General features: G+C 43.4%; 1 protein-coding gene across 3 annotated transcripts in view; it reads right to left on the bottom strand.

The window, feature by feature from the left end:
- BRF1 (BRF1 general transcription factor IIIB subunit) overlaps nt 1–22167 on the bottom strand; it is a 179263-nt gene extending 157096 nt beyond the window's left edge. Inside the window, exons 1-2 of one of the 3 annotated variants that reach the window (XM_074583780.1) lie at nt 21772–22167; nt 7459–7539 (exon numbers count right to left, since the gene is read on the bottom strand). In XM_074583780.1, coding sequence (XP_074439881.1) covers nt 7459–7539; nt 21772–21958 — 268 coding nt within the window. In that variant the 5' untranslated portion in view covers nt 21959–22167. Of the gene's footprint in view, nt 1–7458; nt 7540–8620; nt 9403–21771 lie in introns of those variants that run through there. The other 2 variants (XM_074583779.1, XM_074583781.1) reach the window with 2 other exon arrangements.
- Between the last annotated feature and the right edge of the window lie 408 nt (nt 22168–22575).

The following is a 22575-nucleotide window of genomic DNA, read 5'->3' as shown; positions in this document are numbered from 1 at the left end:
ACCCTGAAAGGAGTTCAGCATGACGAGCTCACACAGACATCTAAACTTTGCCAGCTGAATCCCACCCTGGCTAAAGCCATGACATGAGACTAGTTGGAAGAGGTATGCTGAGAATAAAGAAGTTCACCAAAGCAGAAGGTTGCACTTGAAACAACAACAACAAAAAAAACCAAAACCATGAACACACACACACACAAAAAAATCATCCCAAATGAAAAGGGGAAGATGCCCCTTATCCTCTGTCAAGGCAAGATGGAGAAAGTTAATACATCAAATGGAAAGATGAAGGAAATTAATGAGACAGAAGTTGTTAATTATAACAAAGGACTCATAAGGGACAAGGCAGCAGACAGATCAAAGAGGGTGAAACTGAAGTAATGGTCTAGCTATAAGAGGAAGTCTTTCAAAGCCTTAGTGACTAAAGAAATTTAGGAGACAAACAAGACAAACCCAGAAAAAGAGAACTTTAAGCAACAGTTTAAAAGACAACAGAAAACCCGATGGGATACTAACTGAAGGTGCAGATGGGAGGATTAGGATTAGCTTCCATCCCCACAGAAATGAAAGGAAGAAGGACAAGAAAGCAGCAGAGAGACTAGACCAGAAGTTTCATTATTGAATTTAAAGCCAGAGACAGTTGATACAGGAGGAAGAGTCAAAGAAAAGACTGCATCCAGTAAAGGAAACCGTAGGGAAGAATTCAAAGGCTATGCACAGCTGGAAAACTACACATTCACCTGGGGGTGACAGATACATGGTGGGACAGCTCACATGACTGGAGTCATGAGATGGATGTCACAAGGACAGACAGGGAAGGTGACAGGGGACTCATTTCACACAAAGGAGCAGCTTGAATCTGTGAAGCTCTGCTGAAAAACAAGTGGCAGACCAATAAAGAGTTAAGGGGTCTGGATGAGAGACGAGGCCAAAGGAAACACTGTCATGAGCACCTGCTATAGACCACCTGATCTTGAATATGAAGCCTTCTTTAGACAACAGGAAGATGTCCTCATTCTCATGGTGAACTGTAATAACCCCAGTATGGGGTGCTGGAAGGGAATCAGAATGTGGCACAAGTAATACAGTGGACTTCTACTTGACCTGTTCCTGACACACTCTAGAAGTACCACGATACACCTACCATTCTCTAGAAAGGAAGTGATGTAGAATGTAAAGTCTGATGGCAGGCTTGGTTACAGCAACCCTAAGATGATGAACTTTAAGATCTTGAGGGGTGTGAGGAAGATGGATAGCATTATGACAATCCTGGATTTCAGAGGGCAGGCTTCAGTTTGTTCAGAGAAGTGGTAAGCAGGACCCCTTGAGGTACTGCCATGAAGGCCAAAGAGGCCAGGAGGATTAGTCAATCTTCAAATACAATCTCCCCAAAGCTCAAGGACACTCCATATTGATGTGCAGGAAGTTGAGCAGGCAGGGCATTTGGCAGCTTGGCTTTATAGCAGCTCACGAGTCTGCTTACTCTCTGTTGCAATGTCTGTTTTCAGGTCTCACAAACTCACAGATATGAGTTTGGAGGAAAGGAAGCATTACGCACGGAGAAGGACTGAACAAGGGCTCACTTAAGCAAAATCTACATACATAAGGCAAGTGAACTGGATGGGATGCATCTGAGGATGCTAAGGGACCTGGGAAAGAGAGACATCTTTACCAACTTTAAAACGCTGTAGGAATCAGGGGAGGTTCTTTATGACTAGAAGACAACAAGCTCCAGGCTTTTCTTTCAGAGGGGGAAGTAGGAAACTACAGATGAGTGTCAGCCTCTCAGCCTCCCTTCAGCCTGTTGGAAGGCTATGGAACAAATTTACCTGGAAATGATTTCCAGACACACAAAAGGTAAGAAGGTTACCAGGAACTGCCAGCACAGATTTAACAAGGGCAGATCATAGCTGGCTGCAATAAAAGCCACACTGCAGTCAAGGTAAACAGTAACCACTGCTCTTCCTTCATCCCATTTCATCATTCTCCCTTGGTATCTTGGCAGCCAAATGGAGGAGATACAGACTAGACAGGTGAACTGCAAGTTGGGTGAAAAACTGTCCAGGTTCAAAGGGTAGAGGTCAGCACTTTAACTATCAGACTTAGAAGTGGAATTGATACTGAGGCCAATATTATTTAATGCCTTCATTAACAACATGGACAATGGGACAGGAGGCTCCCTTTGCCAGCCTACAGAAAACATCACGTTGGGACAGTGGTCAATACACTGATGGGCAGAGTTGCTATTCAGAGGAATCTTAAGATGCTGCAGAAATGAGCTGACAGAAACCTGATGAAGTTCAACAAGGCAAGTGCACCTGGGACAGAAGAACTGCAGAGCAACAATACAGGCTGAGGACTGTTTGGCTAGGGAGTAGCTTGTCAGAAAAGGACCTAGATTCCTCATGGACAAAAAGATGAACATGACTCAGCAGCACCCAGTTGCAGTGATGAAGGCTGACTGCACCCTGGAGCTGCATTATTAAGACTGTAGACAGCAAATCAAGGGAAGCAATTATTATCCCCTGTTCAGCATTTGTGAGACTATATTTAGCGTACTTTGTCCAGTTCAGAACTCCTCTGCACAAGAAAAGGCACTGACATATTGAAGGAAGTCCGGCAGAGAGCCTCTAAGATGATTAAGAGACTGGAGCACGTGGCGTGAGACTGAGCGCTGGATTTTCTCAATCTTAAGAGAAAGCCAAAGGGAAGGTCTCACTGGTGTCTTCAGCTACTCAGTGGGAAGTTATAAAGAAGATGGAGCCAGAGTTGTCAGAGATGCAAAGCAAAAGAACAAGAGGAGTCACATTTCACCAAAACAAGTTCTGACTAGATACAAGGAAAAAATTCTTCACTGTGAGGGTGGTCAAGCACTAGAGAACAGGTTGTCCAGGGAGACTGTATCACATCCTTGGCGATATCCAAAGCTCAGATGGGCCCTGAGCAGCTTAAATGCAACTTCAAAGCTACCACTTTGACTGCGGACCTTTAGAGGACCCCTCCAATCCTAGGATTCTACTATCCTCTCCTCCCTTGTCATTTTAGTTTTGTTAAATAAAGATGTGTTCTCTGTTCCTCTTTGGATACTTCTGTTCTTCACACGTATAATGTACTGTCCTGGTCTAATTCACACTGCATAGTTCTGGCAGGAAATAGAGCCCTCCATAATCACTTGTAATAAGCCAGCTATGAAATTAGTGATGACAACGAAGGTCAAAGAATTAAGCAAATAGTTTAAATGCAAACAGTCAAAAATGTATTAGAGAACATCTTCAGAAATGCCTTCCCATTTAGAATTAAAATACTGTTAGCTATGTTTTGGTATTTAAGAGGACTGAGGGAAAAACACACATTCATTTAAAGAAATGATTAAAAACACAGCACAACAGTTCAGAAATTGGATTAAGCTAGATGCAGCTGCAATCTTCAAACTTAGTTTAAACCAAATTTGAATATCTGCAACTGAAGCTTTCTAGTTATAATCATGCCATTGACCTTCCTTCCCCTCTCCCTTTTCTTTCTAGCCACTGAAGACTATTGAAAGTATCAGAGCTCCAAGTCAAGAACAACTCCCTTGTAACCGCGACTCTGACATGGATATAGTGAGAGCAGATTGCCTGCAAGGAAACAAGAATAAACTGGCTATTTAGAGAGATTATGTAATGCAGCACAGAGCTGTAAAATGAGATTTAAAGAGACAGAACTCTGCATTTCAGCCCTGTAAGTAATCATTAAAGTTGGACAATACTGTAGCAATTTGAAGAGGCTCAGTCAACAGAGGAAGAAGTCTTGTCAAAGGATCCCCTCTCTGAGCTGGTATTTTATTCATGATTCTTCTTTCTCACTAAAACAGTACTGTTTGGTCAAATCCTTTAAAGCAAGGTTGAAACACCTCTTCACATCATCTCATAGATGTGTAGGCTTTTAGTACAGAAGTGAGCTCTATATGAATAGGTACAAAGCGTTTTGTGGACGAGAGCTTGTTGAACTCGTGGAGCTTGGCGCACTCAATTAGCACAGTACTGCACACTGAAAATCAAACTGATTATGAACAAATACAACAGTGTTAGGTCTTTCCTGCATAAATATTTTAACAAGTGTAAACAAGACTCCAGTTTTTATAAGCAACCAATTCCCGAACAAACACCCACAAACATCAGCTGGTTCCACAAAGAAAGGCAGAGGCTATGAACTGCCATGCACCGCCACATTATAAATAGTGAGGAAACATACAGCCAAGGCATGTGTGAGAAGGAAAACTAGTTCTGTGTATTACACATTCTTACACAAACATAGAAGCCTTCAGAGTTTGCCCATGGCTTTGTTTAGAGTACACATGTGTGTGTATATATATATGTATATATAAAAAAATATATAAAAAATACCAATGCACAAAATAATGATTTTGTAGAAGAGTCGAGAACTGTTGAGCAGTTGTTGCTGGGAGATTTTACTTCCGCATTTCTTCACTTTAGAATGGAGGGGAAAAAAACATGGTAAAAATTATTACCTTAGGTATTCTAATAAAAAACTGGTTTTCGTCTAATTCTAAACATCCTTTAATTACAAGCCTCAAAAACTAGCAGCATCTTATGTTCAGCCAGCCCCAGCTGTTTTGCTAGTGATTAAATAAGAGTCACTGAGCCCAGATCATCTCCCTTTTACCTCCCCTGAACAGACAGACATTACAGCAAGGAAGAACTTGGCCCAAACTACATGGGGGAGGGACGGGAAAGCAGGGGGAGGTTGCTGCTTTTTAAAAAACAGCAAGTCCTTGCTCTGTTGCTGGACTTTTCCCCGCATCATGTCAGGCCTGCAGGTTGCTGGCAAGCGGACCAGGCACAGTGTGAGACCTGCCAGCACTCTCAGACCACACACACACACACGTTCTCAGCTGCTCTCAAATACACTGGGGACAACCTCCAGAGCAATCTGGACTCCACCATCCATCTCTGCTTTCCAGAGTCTGGTTATTCCCTTCGGCAATAGCCTACATAGAGCATCATATAGGAGAAAATCATGTGCTTACACTACTGAAGGGAGCACACAGCCTTGACGTAAGAGCCACCAGTGAGTTGCAGAAATAGGCCTCCTAAAGCGCGCTCACAAGCTGTGCTGCACCAGCATCCTGACAGGAGCTAATTTCAGCAGTTCATTTGCAACTCAGTTAACTATGGAAATGCAAACGGAGTAGTACCAGCAAATAAATAAGTAGCTCAGCATTTTTTCTCATCAGACAGCATAGCACTCCCAGGATAACTGTTCATTTTTAATACAGCCAGCTATCAGTGTGCTCCAGTTTCACCCGCTGAACCCTGTACTACTTCTTTAAAACACATACAGTAAATTCATTTACCTTGCTACACTTTCAAGTCTAAACACAATGGATATTAAATAATTTCACCAAAAACCCAGCCATGATCACGGGCAGACAGTGAGAGGGTGAGATTTTGTAAGTTCACTGCCACAGCTCGATTTGCAATTAAAAACTATGTAAAGCTAGAAGTGCTATTAAATGCAGCAGACAACTAGCTCATTATACAGCAGCAGAAAGAAAAGCCTTTCAAACACCAATTGCTCTACCTGAAATATCAGCTGCTGTTGTCATGCCTGGGACTGAGCAAGAACATCACTTAGCTCATTGAAAAGAACTTTCCCAGAGACAGATTGGCAGCATGACAAATGAATGTTGGCTACAGAAATCAAAGACCAGCCACAAAAGGAGAAGAAAACTTGTAAAGAGCCTCAGACAGGTATAGGTAAAGAGACAGATTATTTTCCTGTTTCAAAACTATTTCAGAGATAATTTCATTTCAAGCAACTATAATTTCTTTTATATGATGCTTATAGACTTTAGCCAAGTCTGAATCATTGTGTATGATTACGAGCGCCCTCTGGGGAAGGAAGATACTCAGACATATTCGCCCCAAACATTCATCCAAGAAATAAGCCATGTTTAGATTAAAAAAAAACAAAACCAAAAAAACCCAACCCAAACACAAACAAAAAACCAACACCTACGCTCTCTAATTGTGATCACCTTTCAGCATAACCAAAAGGGCTTTTGAAGGATTCAAACACTCCAAGAAGCAACAGGACAGCATTTTCTCCCCTCAGTATTTTACTTTTCTACAATTAAAGACAAGGAACTGGGCAGTTCTTATGCACAACAAGCCAATTTTTAAAACGCCTGTGCAAAATTACAGTTTTGATTAAAGCACATTCATCCAAAGACAAACTTCCCTAACTATAAAAGGTATTCTAGGGGTTTTATTCCACTGCTTATACAGGCTACACTTTATACAGAAATTTTTAAAACTTGTAAGATAGTAACTTTGGACTTGACACTGAAACGAGCTCACTTACAGTACGAGCTTTACTCTGCCAAACAAGCAGGGCTCAATACTGTTCAGTACAAACAGCTGAATAAAACATTCTGTATATAAATCAGCTCAATAATGCTGAGTAAAGCAATCTGGATATATTTCAATAATACAGATCAATCTTAACCTTTCTATACATATGCAGATATAATACCAGATCAATCTTACCCTTCATATACCTATGCAGGCATAATATCAGTCAAGATTTTCTGTGTTTGAGTTGCAAGTATAAGACTTTAATTTAGGAAAATACCTTTATCTAAAATAACTCCCCAAAGCGTGCACCATATGAATAAAACCCATCTACATCCCTTTGTTAATTACATGTCAGCTTCTGAGTCTTTGATATGACAGCCTATCAGCTGTCATCTCCAAGAGTCATGAGACAAGAGTATTAATTAGCCAAAAAATTACAACTCCTGTCCATTGTTATGAGTAACAGCAATTGAAATTGGAAGACCATTCTGTTTCTGACATAAAAGCTGGTTTTATTCACTCTCCTTAAAGAGTGTCGATTACATAGATTTCAATTAAAATGTATAGCATGTAATATGAGTATTTATTTAAATATTCTCTGGACACTAAAATCTTTTTTCCATTTTTCCCATCTCTGTTCAATAGTCACATATTAAGCACATGATTACTATGAAGTGTGCATAAATACATGCATTATCTCACACTCATACTGCACAAAATGAAAAGCAATGGAACAATTATACTTAAAAATAAACATGCATAAAGCATTTCAAGAACCCTGAAAACTGATAAAATAAAAAGCCACAGTAGATTAACAGATAATAAAAAGGTGGAATGGGCATGTCAACCTTGAAAAAGCCCTTTTAAACTACAATAGTATTGTCAGGTGCCATTATCCTTTGTCAGCCAGCTACCTGACCTCATAAATCAGGTATAACAATCAAATGAGAGCACAATGTAAAATCAGCACTAGGCAGACTTGTCTACTGACTAACAAGTGGCCTGCCAAGGTTTTGAGGTCACATTCAAAAATAAAAATTAATTGTGATCAACAATATTTATTAAAAAAAGTCATATCAACAAGAGTAAAGCTCTCAAGTACCATTCTGTAGAGTTTGTGCTCGTGACTCCTTTCCCAGATTGGCATGGAATCCTCCTCCTAAAGTCGGTGTTTTGCCTGCACCTATTAGGGGAAAAAAAACCAACAAAACAGACAGACATGTCAAATGCAATAACTGAATTAAAATACTAAAAGACGACCTATTGTGCCACTATATTCAGTATAACTTACAACATGCCAAATTACATTAAGAAGGGCAACAGAAGTGCTTGAAGGGCTTAAGACATCGAGTGCAAATCCTGTGCAATTTATTTCTTCCTTGGGATACCATAAGAATTACATGGCTCCATAAACCCTCCCAATCTCAGCTCCAAAGAAAGTACAAAAATGTCTCAACCCCATCTTAGGCAGAACATGAAAATCAATATTGTAAAATATTTCTCAAAGTAAATGATGAAACTATTGCTTAGTTAATATTTTTTGTCTAGAGAATATTCAATCCAGGATTTTAATAGCTAATTACTGGCACTACAGAACATAAAACATGTTTAGCATTCAATGCTGTGTTGGCTACTACAGACATAACATTTACTTTAAAATAACTTCAGTTTAACATTAGGCACACACAGTGACACTTAGGCTACAAAAACTGCAAGTCTGGAACTGCTATGTTTACACCCTGAAAAGTTGGAAACTAAAATAAGTCTGAGTTGTAAATTAGCATAAACTAGAGGCTGGTTTATGCATCCGTGCCAATGCTGAGGAGCCTGAATGCAGAGTCCGCTGGGAGTCAATGGAACTACTCATGCAAACCAATCTTGCAGAACAGGGAATTAAAGTACAAAGGACAAAAATAGTCTCCCAGTAAAGCAGGAAGTTTTTTTAAAAACCAATCAGGCTACCTAAAGCAGGATATCTGAAGCTATCAGCTTAACAGCAAGTGAGACCAAAAAGCTAAATTGCACAGTATTGAAAACAAGTAATTTGTTAGTAATTGGACTTCTACTTAATTCAAGTAGTCTGCTCTTCAGACTAGGGAAAAAAGTCTTCTTGTTCCCTATGACGCCTACAGTTTTTCCTCAAGTTCTTGTAGTTATGTTTTCCCATATTACACCAGTTCTCTAGAACAAACTAGAATGGCTTTGGGATAGACACACACTGAGGAGTGAAGCTGAAAGAAGTTCATGACATTTCTCCTACACACCTGAATAAGATACTTCCGTGGCAGGTAGAAGTGATGAGAAACTGTGACCTAAATTGTTCACTCTACTAGACTTTCTTAGCTAGTCTCCTCTCAGCCGCATTTAACATAGATCTGTGTTGAGGAAAAAAAAAAAACAAAAACCACACACCAAAAAAACCCAACAACAGAAAAGCTAACATTGCTGTAGAATTATTGCCTATAAGCCTTCAAAGCTTAATTTTCCGTGCAACCTTTGAATTCGGTTTCCAGTGCTATCCACAACAGAAACCAACTTCACCTTCACTTCATTAACAGATCCTTTCAACAAACAATAATCAGAAGCTCTCACGTAAATGCCCCACAGCTTAAGTACTTCAATTCAACATCCTAATTAGAAATGAAAAATATTCAATAGTGACCTTCTCACTGGACATAGAGGTAACCCTCCCAACTCTGTATTTGCTTCAGACTATTATAGACAGCAATGTCTCCTTGCCTTCTTATAGGTACAGTCTCGTATTTCCACAAATGCTCCAAAACAAACCGATGAGGCAAAACAGAGAGAGGTTACCAAACTACCCTAACATACATAACATTTTTGGTGGACATTTAATAAGAATGGTTTGCCTGGCCAAAAAAAAAAATTAAAAAAAAAAAATAAATCAGCAGTTACAGTAGTTTTATGTTCCTTTTCTTCAGTAGCAAATCTAACTTCAGAAATTCTGCCTCCAACCCTCTTTTTTTTGTTGTTGTTGTTGTTTTAAGGTTTGCTTTACCGCAGGCTACCTCACTTCTCTCATTTGCGGCAGGAGAGCACAGACTCAAGCATCAGTACAGTGGAGGAGGCCACAGACTGCAGGGCAAGAGCAGGAACAAACAGCAGGGCAGGCTGGAGGTAGCAAGATCATCCTGCACTTGCATCAACGGCACCATCAAAGCAATCGCCTCCTCCTGTGCACAGAGACTCCAGAACACTTTTCAGTCCTCGCTGTCTTAGAATAGACAAAAACCACTGAACTCTATTGGACTATCATTTTCAAAACAGCTACATTATTCTTTCACAGGTTTCCCTGTTGCTACGCAAAAGCTTACGCAAAAACAATCTCAGAGTGGTGATAAACAATACTATTAACAAAATAATTTAACTTACTCAGAACCTAAAATCCTGAAAGAATACAAACAAAATACAAGTAAGCTGAGACTTCAGCGGTTTTGTTCTTTAAGATTCTTTTTCATTAGACGTTAAGATTAACATTGTACATCAAAGTCATTTCTTTCCAAGCTATGGAGTCTGCAGCAGATACTGGCAGAGCTATCTGGGAGACAAATTCTGCTATCAGAATTGATGTGCCCATTTCTCAGGGAGTAAACCATAAAGACTTTACATCTCTAATTGGTATTTGGGTTTGAAAACTGATAGAAAACTAGTCTGCTGAGCACTTACGCTCTCAGAACTGCAAACTAATGTTGCCATTGACTATGAAGTCTCACCATCAGCTTTAATCTTTACAAGCAGAATGCAAAGCAAACTCATTAATGCAACTGTTCAGCTGGATAATAAAATGATAAACTTGGAAAAAAAAAAAGAGAACAGTGAAATCAAATTCATTTAAAGACAAAAATCCCTACAAAGCTAGTCATTAAAAAAGTACAAAGGAGAGGAATACCAATCTGTAGGCACAACCAAATTAACATCCCAGCTTAACTGAAATTTTTTACATTTCTTGACCTTTTCCATTTTTCCCTCTACAACTTCAAAAGTGAATTAAACAGGCTTTTGCATTTCCACATTCAGCTTTCAAGACATACAAAAATATATCTGAGAAGTATTTGGTGTCTGCAAGTACTGCCTGCCAAATATTCAACATTAACACTAACATTTCCCTAAGCCAACTCAAACACCCTCCTTCGTGAGGTGGCGCCTCCCGAGGTACGTTATCATCTACCAATCATTTTTAGAAACTAACTCAGATCCTCAGCTTTGCTCAACTCAAGCCTCTTCTCCTATTCAAGTTAGCTTTGGACACTTAGGTGAAGTTTTTTCATAGTATCGTCTAGGTTGGAAGGGACATTGAAGATCATTGAGTCCAACCACCAACCTAAGACTGCCAAAGCCACCACATTTTGGACAACAGAAGGTGTGGAGAGATTTGTTAAGCAGCTCAAAAGCACAGCTACTCAGTTTTTTTGTGGTCCTCTTAGTGGACTACAGTGCCACAAGACACTAAAAGAAGAGAAGCGAACATGCAAGAGATCATATACTTGGAAACTTGATGACATTTGGTCAAAGCTTATGCAGGTCCAGACCCAGCCCATAACCCCACATTACTCAAGAGCTGAACTACAGTGACTGTCCCTCAAGCACCCGTCCCCGTGCCTGCTCCGTGCAGCACCGTCTCGGGTACGGCTGCCGTATGCAGGGTCAGATCCAGGCACCTCAGCCATTTCTGTTTTGCTCCACAGACTCACTAACAAAGGAAGTCACATCCTTTGTAGCTTCTCTACAAAAGTGTTCCTAAAGCAGTAAAAGCAGCAAGCAAAGCTTGAAGTCTGTAGTAACCTTGAAGAGCAACAAAAAGATGACAGATAGCAGGAACAGCACTTATCACATCCCTTCATACAGAGGAGGCAAAGAGCAGCCACTCAGGCATCTGCAGCTTAAAGTGCATTTTTCTGAGAGCTGGCGACATGCTGAGTTTCAGATTCAACACCCAGAGAAGAAACAGCTTCAGTCCTAGTGTTATGGATTGTGTTTCCTCTACATAAATGAGCAAGTGAAGACAGGGAATGAAGCTGCTTGCAACTTGAACTGAAGTGTATTGCTATCCAATAGGACTAGTCCTACCAAAATCCTTCCCTGTAAAATTAAAACTGAAAAAAACAGAAGTCCTTTCTTTCTCCAGCACAAGGTAGGAGAAAAACCTTCATTTTTTTTTTTTTACAGACCCAGCATAAAATCTAGGTCTGGTAAAGAGCACAGACGTCATCACACCAACCATTTCATAATCAGGGTAGACTAGATAATCTAATATAAAAAAAATTAATAAGCTCCTACTCAAGAGGAGAGTAATTCAGTGTCCCATTACAACTCAGGTCTACAAAAGTAAAATGATGTGACTAAAGTCTTCTGAATGCACAAAACTACTGAAGTCTGTAGCTGAAATAATTCTTTTCCAAGTCATTTTTACAGGCAAGTTAACAGATCTGCACACACCACAGCCTGATGAAATGCTACTGCTGATTAAACTAACATAGACAAACTTTAAATCTACTGCATCGTAACTAGCTATCTATGGACTTATTTTCATAACTACCAACCGAAGAGACAAATATAGCATTGGGTCCACCACGCCCAAGTTTAGGGCTGCACAAGTCCACGGAACCAGTCTGTGTCCAAGTTACGTGCACAATTCAGCATTTTCACAACTGACAGCAGTATGTGCTGCAGCACTTCAAGCAAGCATTTGCTGCCATCACAAGGACAGCATATAGAAGACGCAATGCCAGAAAAAAAACACCATACACTTAACTCTGATGCAAGGTTGCCACCTGGAGGATTTCAGAAGAGAAGCAAAAATTGATTCAGTTCACCTCACTAAAATGTATAGTGGGTAATTATTTTTTGTGTGAAGTAGATGCAAGTTTCCCTTCTTCCTTCACAACACAACATGATTATGAATTAGTTTTGTAATGAGAAAACCAAGCACAAAGTGAAACAGGTAAATACTTTTCAGGATTTCCCCAAAAGGTCTGTAAATCCAGTACGTCTATACTTTCTTCTGTGTTGCAAATTACATCATGACCACTCTACATAATTTAAAGTTAACTATGTATTAGTGTCATCTCTAGAAATCTGCACCACAAGTGAGATGAATGTTGATAATATTAACATTATTTTCACTTCTCCGTAGCCAGTATTTTCATTTCAAGTTTAGTGTGTGTATTACTGGCAGAAGCCAATTCAGGCCTGTTTGAGGCTGCACTATAAGAAATATTCTATGTCAGGATTTGGTCTATCAATATATCCTACATGGAAACAAATTAACAACTACCAATTAAAAACAAAAGCCCACTATTCCTTGCACTGAAAAATACAGACGAATCCTTTATTATACTAATAACTGACTGGACAAAACCACAGAATCTGATAAAAATACAGAGTTCATCCTCTTTATCAACTGTCTCACTAGCACTTACTATGACAGAAATTGTCCATCTTAAAAACTTCTAGAGGAAAAAAGACATAGAAGAAGAATGGGTATAACCTTAGCTGAAATTTTATGAATGCTTTTTCCTCCCCATATCTGGTCCCTCTCTTCTTCCCAGTTTGATGACCATAACTTTCCATTTCCACAAACCCCAGAAGACTGAAATATTTTGATCAAGACAAATACCAGACACGTTCTGCGCTTGTCAGTGCAGCTCACGCTCCTAGACAGAAAACCATCATGAAGTTTTTAAGGATAAAATAGCATACACAAAACCTTTCAGTAAGCTTCTGTAGGCACACCTGAACAATTGAGCATACCACAACTTTAGTGAACAGTAAGCTACGCTAAATTTATTAAGGGACACTGCACAGTAAGAGTACATGTTCAGCATTTACGGCAGTGCAACTGTAGTAAGTTGCTTACAATTTGCTTGCAACAAAAAATTTGTATTAGGAGGAAGAAACTTTTCCTTGATATTCTAACATTTGAAACAGTCTCCTTTTAAGTGCTGTGGAGCCTCCTACACTAAAACTTTTAACAAACACTTGCTGGTGCATTCAGGGCTACTAGTTCACAGCTTTCACTTCTCCCTTTGAGCAAAACCAAGCAGATAACTTTCCACAAGTAACATTCTTCCCATCAGCCTCGATTTACTATCTTGCAAACTCATGTACATTTATAGATGGAGGCTCTTAATGTACGTATGCTGTACAAAAGTCAGGAGCTCTACGAGATCCTGACTAGGTGCTGAAGTTGAACTAATGCCCCTTGCAGCCTCCCATTTCTATGACTGTATAGTTGTCACCATCCTAAAACCTCCTGGCTTAGTCACTAAGCAATAGTAACTTAAAAGAATTTAATTCACAACCATTAATTTAAATGACAAATAACAAATGCCAACCTAGTATTTAAAGAATTTTCAATCAAAAGTCCCCAAAACACATAGAGACTCCAAGTAATCAAAGATAAAACAGTAAACCTGTTTCAAGACAGTCACACTGTTCAGTCTCACGGAGACACACTGGTGATGTTCATTCACCTCAGATCCCAAAGGCAGGGTAAGTCCCGCGGGGCAACAATCCCACTTCGGTGGCCAGCCCACAATCACTCCATAACCCTCCTATGAAGTCGTATCCTGTAAGTCTTATCTGAAGCTGATAAGCACCCCTAGCTCCACCAACTTGTCTTCTCCATCCCACAGTTCTGTTGCTTCAGACTACAGAGGCTGCATTTCATTATGCTAACCTTCATTTTCTACCCTGTTTTCCCCAGGGAAAACGCTGCCACTCTCCTCCCTCTGCCCACTTTCAGACAAACCTGAGAGGAAGACAGAGGCCTCAAAATGATGAGGCTTCTGTCAGTTTTGTAAAAACAGGTAGCTGGTTGGGGAAGACCTGTGCTAAGTAATAGCTAGCTAAAAGCTCCTGAAAAATAATTCTGATTTAAATTTTTACTAGAGATGTGACCCTAAACTCTGTAGCAGACCAAGGGCAGCCCCAGCCTGGAGCTTCAGGCACCTCTGTGGATCCAGGGATGAGCTGAGGCCAGGCGGAATGTCAGCCTGCACATGGGGGTCAGGATCAGGCCCAGCAAAGGGAACCAGGGTCACACACAGCTAGGAATGGCTGGGCAGGTCCACAGGGACAGCCTGAGGACAAGCAGGATGCTTGGCAGGGCCCATGGCTGGGCAGGGCTGTGGAGAGCTGGAGACCGGCCCTACTGCAGCATAACTGGGGCAGGGGCTGACGTCCCCAGGGGTCTGACATGGGGTCTTGGGCCCTGGGCAGGGTGAGGGGAGCCCCAGGGAGAAGGTGGTCAGGGACAGCAAAGGCCAGCAGTGCCTGGTGAAGCAGGCAGCTCTCCTGCCATCGCACCACACACACACAGAGATCCCCAACACTTCTAAAGGGCAGGTTTCCAGACTGCCTTATGGTTTGCACCCAAGCAGCTTGTCAGATGCTATTTTTCTTAATTCACTAACGAGCATTTAAAGGTGATTTCTGGAACAAAAGCAGCTGACCTTCCCCAGACACAATGTGTTCCAGGATCACAACCTCTGTACGCCTTGCAGTGCCCTTTTCTTGTGCTGTATTTTCTCAGTTACGTCTTCCAGCTTGCTGCTGCACTGCCTGCACATCAGCTTTCTCAGGTGGGACTGTTTTCTTCTCCTTTGATTAGCGTCAGAAGCTCTAGTCTTCCACTTTCTCAGCTTCTTTAAACAAAAACCTGAAGAGAGATCTGAACTATCAGTGTTTGCTCCACGTTCAGCTTTCCTCCCCTCACTCTCTTCAGCTTCATACTTGGTCTTTCTCCTGTCAGCCTCAGGGAGAATACTTGTAAAAACAGTTTCTCCCAACAACAAGACAGGGGACTCCCACCCAGACACAGTGAAAGAGTGATCAGAGAATTCACCGCCTTCAGTCGCAGCGCACAACTCGTAACTTGCCTTTCTGCAAAAGCAGCTGCCATAAACCCAGTGCAGACTGGTGAAGGGTTCGGTGGAGCTCCATTTTCCAGGATGCAATTACAGTATAATGGAGCGGGAGAAACGTAGCTCACTCCTGTACCCTGTATTGCTGTACTTCATGCTGGGATGCGTTCAAATGTTATGACCAGTAGGAGTCTGCTAAGAGCTTAGGTATGGAGAAAAAAAAAAAAAAAAAAAAAAGGCAAGAGGCATTCATTCCAATCAGCAGAATGAGGAATTTTAATTCACATCCTCGCCAAATTTGACAAGAAGCCACAGAGAACAACCTCTTTTGGCTAGTTTGAGACAGACTGAACTGGCTATCAATCATAAGGTGGATAGCTATTCTACAAAACTAGACCCAGATAAGAAAAGCACATGCCTCAAACATTTTCTGTGCGATTAACAGAGTTCCTTGGAGCTCAAATGTGCATGTCAACTCTTTTCCACTAGTATCTGATTTATCCAGGGTCAAATCAGTCAAGTTCAGAAACTCAATTTCAACACATGGCCTTCACAAGCCTCAAGATTTATAACGTGGCCAGGGTTAAGTGTTAAGGCGGGACTCTTACCTGACTGTGACCACTTGCAACAGAATTAAGAATTATAACTAAATGGACCAGTACGGGGCCTATCAAAGCTTTCACTAGCTTGTGCTTTGTGAGGACTTCCTCTCAGATGATCAATAGAAAGATACACAGTATCCCTCTTCTAGAGCACCAAGAGGGTATTCCCTTGCTAGTGAAAGAAACTACCAGCTCATAACCTGGCAAGTGACAGGTACCTCACAGGAAGAGATGACTTCCCACACCCTGAGACAGACAGCATTAAAAAGAATTGCGGGATCAGGCTAACTTGCAATCAAATCCTTCATTTCCATCAAGACCATGGCAATGAAAAGCACTGGTGGTGTTACGCTAAGATAGACAGGTCATGCCCAACTCCAAAGAGCATCTCATCAGGACTAGTATGGCCTAGCTCCCTCTTTGCTTATTTATACAAGCATGGTATTATCTCCTTTTATATGTTCTAACTACCATCAGCAAAGATTTCATGGTCCCTATTACAAAGTACTGCATATGCAACTTCATCAACCTTAGTCTAAATAAATTTTTGCCTTGCAGTCTAGATTTCTGGACACCTGTTGTGGTTTGGGCTGGGCTGGCCACTAATCACAGACTCTTACAATTGTAAATATCTCTACTACCTACTTCTCACAAGGAGATCAGAAGAATTACCTATTAGTTAAGCATTTTCAGAGAGAACTGTCAAAGTCAGGAGTTTTGTGCTCACCACTTTCCAAAACACAAGCTGAAAAAAACCCAATATTAAACTTAGGGACACGTACACTTTATGCTGCAAAACCATAGTCCCCCAATTCTTGGACCAGTTTTGAAAGAATGGTCAAAACCCTCGAAAGCATCTTTGTAGAGCTCAAAGAACATGATCTTCCTCTGAAGACTCAAAAGAACAGCTATGCCAAGTCAGATCATAGGACTATCTAGTCCAGTATCCTACACCTCTGAACAGTAAAGTCCATTCATATACATGTCTACGAGTGAACACAAAACACAGGAGGAAAGCTTATCACAATACTTCCCTCATATAATCTCACAGAGTCTAGAGATCTATGGCTCAAGGATTTCCTGAGTCAGAAATAGTATCTTTGCTTTAATGGCCATGACACATTTTTATTCTGTTTGCCTGATAATTTTTTTAACATCCACAACTTAAGATTCACAATGTAATTACATGTTTTTTCTGAAAGAAAAAGAAAAACACAAAAAAACCTCCTAATGTTTCTGAACCTCCTACTTGTTACATTTAAGCTAGCTGCTAGATTTCTTAGCTCTCCATAGTTTTTGCATTATGTGATACTGAACAATCGCTCATCCTTGACATGTTATTCTACTGTATTTACAGACATCTACTACATCCCCATTCAATCACCTCTTTCCCAGTCTGAAGAGGCTGAGTCTATTCAGTCATTCTAACTGAGAAGCTTTTCAAGAAGCGCTCCTCTTAATCACACCATCTTCCTCTCTGCATCTTTTCTAGTTCTATTACAGGTTTTCTTGAGGGGAGTGAAGAAAAGAGAGAAACACACCAGAACTGCACACAGTATTTAAGTTGGAGATAGTGCTGCAGATATGTAACAGCGTACACATATGCCATCATATTCTTTTCCTGCTAACTTCTAACATTCCCCTCGACGCTCTGGATTTTTGTACTGCAAATTAACATTGAGCTGAATGTTTTTACAGAGATATCCATTAACACCTAGGGACTTCCTTTCCAAGTTACAGTAGCCAGCCCAGACGCTACCATCCCACACGTGGAAGAAAGGAACAATACTAACTCTCACTGCAACTCTTGATCCCATCTGCTATCTTACTACCCAGCTACTAAGAGCAACAGGTCCTTCTATAGTCTTTACTACCCCAATAATTTAGTGTTGCCAGCAAACCTCATTAACTCACCATTCACCTGTTTTCCAGATCATGAGCCCAGAATCTATGGAACTTCACTGACACTATTTCAGGAGACTTACTATTTATTTCTAGTCTACGTTTCTTATCATTTGATTAGTTACTCTGCTCTGCGAGGGCTTCCCCTTATCCATGACAGCTCAGATTCTTTAAAAGCTTATGGTGAAGGATCTTGTTGACCTCCCTTTGCAAATCCAACCATCTGCTTTGTCCACTTGCTTCTCTAGAAAGCTCCAAAAGATCTGCAAGGCATGCCACTTTGCCAAAAAACATTCTTCCCTCATATTTACCTGTACAACCACCTATTTTGTCCTTCACTGCTTCTACCCTTTTGCCTGCATTTCCCCAAACCTTCATGCAGTAGCAAAGCAAAATCTCTCAGGCACAAGCCTTTCCTACTTTCTCAGCACACCACTGCTCAGATGCTAAAACTGTCAAAACAATGGAAGGAAACAGACTCACACACCTGCATTGCAAAACACCAGCTATACCAAACTTCTCTGTGAAAGGCATCACTGTTGAGTCTTTGGCTTTCTACACTAGGCACATTGACAGCTGAATGTAAATGCTGCCTGGGAAAATGTAACTGTGATCTCGCACCTTCTTCCAACACTGAGAGAACAAAAGAAGGGATTTCCCATGTTTTAGAGTGAGGCTGCTGGGCTTATTAGCAAGGACTTGGCAAGATCTAGACAGACCACCTTGTATTCATATAGAGAAGTGCAGGACTCTCTTCCTCCTTCAGCAGACAAATGCAAGATTCTGAACCCTTAACAGGAAGCTTGGTAAAATAAAAAGTTTTGCTAGGGGTACCAAAAAAGTCAGTAACAGTACCTCAGTGCTTTCTATTCCATTTTGCGTCTTCATGATGAAAATGAAAATAAATTATGAACAAAGGCATCTATAACCATTCAACATATATCAGCACACAAATAGAAGTCCTCGTGGATCCTAGAAGGGTGCAGGGAATCTTGTTGCACAATCAGGAGCTCTGAACTCTGTAGACACCAAAAACCCCATTCAACTCCCAGCTCTGCAACAGAGAACCTGACAGCCCTCACACCTTGCAAAACCCAGACAACGCTAAGTCACCCACCCCCACTGACCAAGAGCCATGGTCTCAAAAACAGTAGCCCAGGAACCTCTGACACTGCAAACGCTCCACACATTTGAGCTGCCCGTGAACACCAGACTACAGTCTGAGGAGCCTCAGCCCAAGGCATTTCATAAACAGGGGATCCCTCAGAGCCACAGACCTACCAGGCTGACAAAGACGACAGAAAAAGGTGTTAAAACCAGGTCACTTTGATGAAGACCTGCTTACTTAATCAGAAGAATCACTGAAAGCTATAGGTTACCAGAAAACGTTGCTTTCAGCAAGTACATGTTTTCTGACTTAAAAGAAATATATATTCCATTGGAAATTCTCCAGCCATCACAACACTCAAAAGATATAAATGCTGTCATGGTTACACAGGGAAGGACCTTTCTCCCCTTTCCCAAGGACTTTAATCAGTGTCATACAAGCATACAACGTGAAGACACCGTTATTGCAGCTCAAATACCTCTTTTCAGATTAGTTCGTATCACTCAGTTTAAGTCAAGCAAATAAAATATTCACAGCAGACACAACTGTTTTGGAACATAAAGAATTACACCAGCATAAATCACCCATATCCAAATTTCCTTAAAGTATTTACTATGTGAAATAGAGCCCCCACCCATCCTTGCAGTAACTCAGCAAATCTACAAACAGCATGGTTTTGTAAGTCCTGTTCTACTGTTTCCACAAAAAACGTTTCACTAAAATACATACATTAACACACGTGGGGACTTGCTAGGAGATCACAGTGTGAACACACAGCGAAGCCCCTGCAGCCACACCTTGTGCCAGCCCGATAAAGCCACCATAAGCATACTAGAATATGCTCCAATTGCATTTCCACTTTTACACACCCACCTATCCTCACAGTGCTTATCTGTCTTCACGGGTGCTAGAATTATTTTTTCAGAAGAACATATGACAAATAACTAGCTAGCTATACAAGATCAAAGAATTAATGCGCTATCCAATGCACTAACTAAAGACTAGCCAACAGCAGCATCTCGGGACTTGCACAAAAGGGAAAGGGTCCCTTAAAGGAACTTTGGAAAAGTACTGTGCAACTCATCCAGAAGAAGAAAAAGCCTCAGTATGGTACAGTTCTCTCTTTTCCTTTAGATATCTTTTTTCGTAGGATAAAGGCATCCCAAAATGAACTCTAGCTTGCATGCCATCTGTCCCACATAATTTTGGGTGGGAGGGAAAAAAGCAGTGCCAGCCCTTAAAAGTGTAAGGGCATCACTAGAGGAAAAAGTGAAAGATATAAGAGCTGTTCATAAGCTATTAAAAAAAAAAAAAGTAACGCCAGCACTCTGAGTTGGAAGACAGGAACAGCATCAGACAAATCCTAATCTACAGTAAACTCCCAAACTCCAATACGCAGCGCTGTCCCCTCCACGACAACTCCTTTTTCTTCCCCACAGCCATATAATCCATCAGTCCCCCTTGTATCATTGCTAAGCTCCTTCCCATGCCTCTTGCGTAAGTTTCTTTCTCCTTATACACATTCCCCATGCTCGTTTTCCTTCTCTCCCACTCCAAACACCATGTCTTCTTCATGTGTCCCTTTTCCAGGCACACAGGCCTTATCCTCCAGGCAATTCACACAAAGACCCCAACCCATTTACTTACAAGAGACTGTTGACCCTTCACTTCCAGCCTCTTTCTCCTCCAACGCACCGCCTCCATGCCTCTACGTACTCCCTCTACCCATCAAGCACCCAACTCTCCTGTCCTCTACCCCAAATAATATCATATACTTTTCCATTCCCCGTGCCCCCAGCGCTTCCACACAGACCCCCAAACTTCCTCTCATGCACCCACACCAAACATAGCTCAGTCCCCCACACACTTACTCCCGTCACACACAGAGCATCTCTCCCACCTTGCACAGCTCTTTTGCCCCATTCATCCCAGCCTCTCCCCCACCCCAATTCTGTCTCACCTTGCACAGCATGCTGTCCTCCCTCCCCAGCCACTGCCTCCCATTTCCACTTTGTGCAGCTCCCCCACACACCATCCCTGTCCCTCCTTTGCACAACACTCTTCCAGGCACTCTGACCCCCACATCCCTTTGCACAGCACCCTGTCCCCCATGCACTGACTCTGTCCCTGCTTTGCACAGCACCCTTTTCCCTATACATTGTCCTCACCCCCCAATACCCGCTGGCCACACGTCATCCCCCTAACCCCACCCTCCGGCACAGCACCCTAACCCCCTGCGCTGTCCTGGTCCTCCATACCCCTTACAGCACCCTCACCCCCTTGCGCTGTCCCTGACCCCACACTGCCCACAGCACCCTCCCCCCCCTGCACTGTCCCAGTCCTCCATACCCCTTACAGCACCCTCACCCCCCTGTGCTGTCCGCCCAACATCCTCTCTCCATACATTGCACCTTGTCTCCACAGCACCCTCCCTCACACACTGTTCCCTCCAGCATCCTCTCCCTCACGCACTGTTGCCTCCAGCATCCTCTCCCTCACGCACTGTTGCCTCCAGCATCCTCTCCCTCATGCACTGCCCCCCAGCACCCTCCCCTCACGTACTGTCCCCCCTGCCCCTCTCCCCACGCACTGTCCCCTGTGCCCCCAGCACCCTCTCCCCCACACACTGCCCCCCCCCAGCACCCTCTCCCCCACACACTGCCCCCCCCCAGCACCCTCTCCCCCACACACTGTCCACCCCCCAGCACCCTCTCCCCCACACACTGCCCCCCCCCAGCACCCTCTCCCCCACACAGTCCCCCTGCCCCACTCCCCACACACTGTTCCCCGGCTCCGCTCCCCCGGCCCCGCGCCGCGCCACGCCACACCACACCCCCCCCGACCCGACCCGACCCGACCCGGCCCGGCCCAGCCCAGCCCGGCGCACGTGCGCTCCGCCCCGCCCCACCGGCGCTCACCGTCCAGCGACACGAACTGTCCCACGGCAGAGGAGCCGCCGCCGCTGTTCTCCACGAACTGCACCTCGGAGACGATGATGTTGTCCTCCAGCACCGAGCCGCAGCCCGTGCACACCGCGTCCCCCCGCGCCGCGTCCACCTCGATCTCCGAGCAGCCGCAGGCGGCGCACACCCGTCCGCCCGGCATCTTGTCCGGCGCCCCGGCCCGGGCCGGGCCCTGGCCGGCCCTGCGCCGCTACCACCGCCCAGCCGGCGCTGCCCGGCCTCGGCGCAGGCCTCGTTCACCGGGACCGGCAGGGGGAAGAGCGCGGCGGCGGCCGCCCCCGCCCGCTCTCGCGAGACTTCGCCTGCCGCTCCCCGCCCCTCCGGCGCGGCCCCTCCCTCAGTGCCCGCCCCGGATCTGCGCCCATCGGGGTCGTGGTGGGTCTGATGGGTGGCCCCGGCGGGGCTCGGGGGTCACCCGCGACCCCCTGCGCTTCGGGGCTTCCCTTTTCCCTCCCCCGAATAAACGACCGCCAACCACGCTTGGCCTCCAGCGCTCCGAGCGGGACCGTGACGGGAGGGAGTCCCGTTAACGAGGCCAGACCCCTCACCGGGGCGGGACCCAGAGACTTAGAGACACCGAAGGCCAGACGGGGAGCTCCGGCCCGCTGGGCCCTCGCTTCCCCTTTGGGGCGGGTACGGCCGTTAACTGAAGCGCCTCCCGCGGCCCGGGCAGGCGCTGGCGGCTGTGGGTGCAGCGCCGAGCCCCTGAGGCCTGGCCGGGGTGGATGGAGGGAACGCGCTTTGCCAGGCAGATCCAGG

The sequence above is a fragment of the Larus michahellis genome, chromosome 4 (genome assembly GCF_964199755.1).
Source record: "Larus michahellis chromosome 4, bLarMic1.1, whole genome shotgun sequence".
Classification (NCBI taxonomy): Eukaryota; Metazoa; Chordata; class Aves; order Charadriiformes; family Laridae; genus Larus; species Larus michahellis.
Note: the sequence above shows the minus strand (reverse complement) of the source record. Positions and strands in the feature narration are given on the sequence as shown.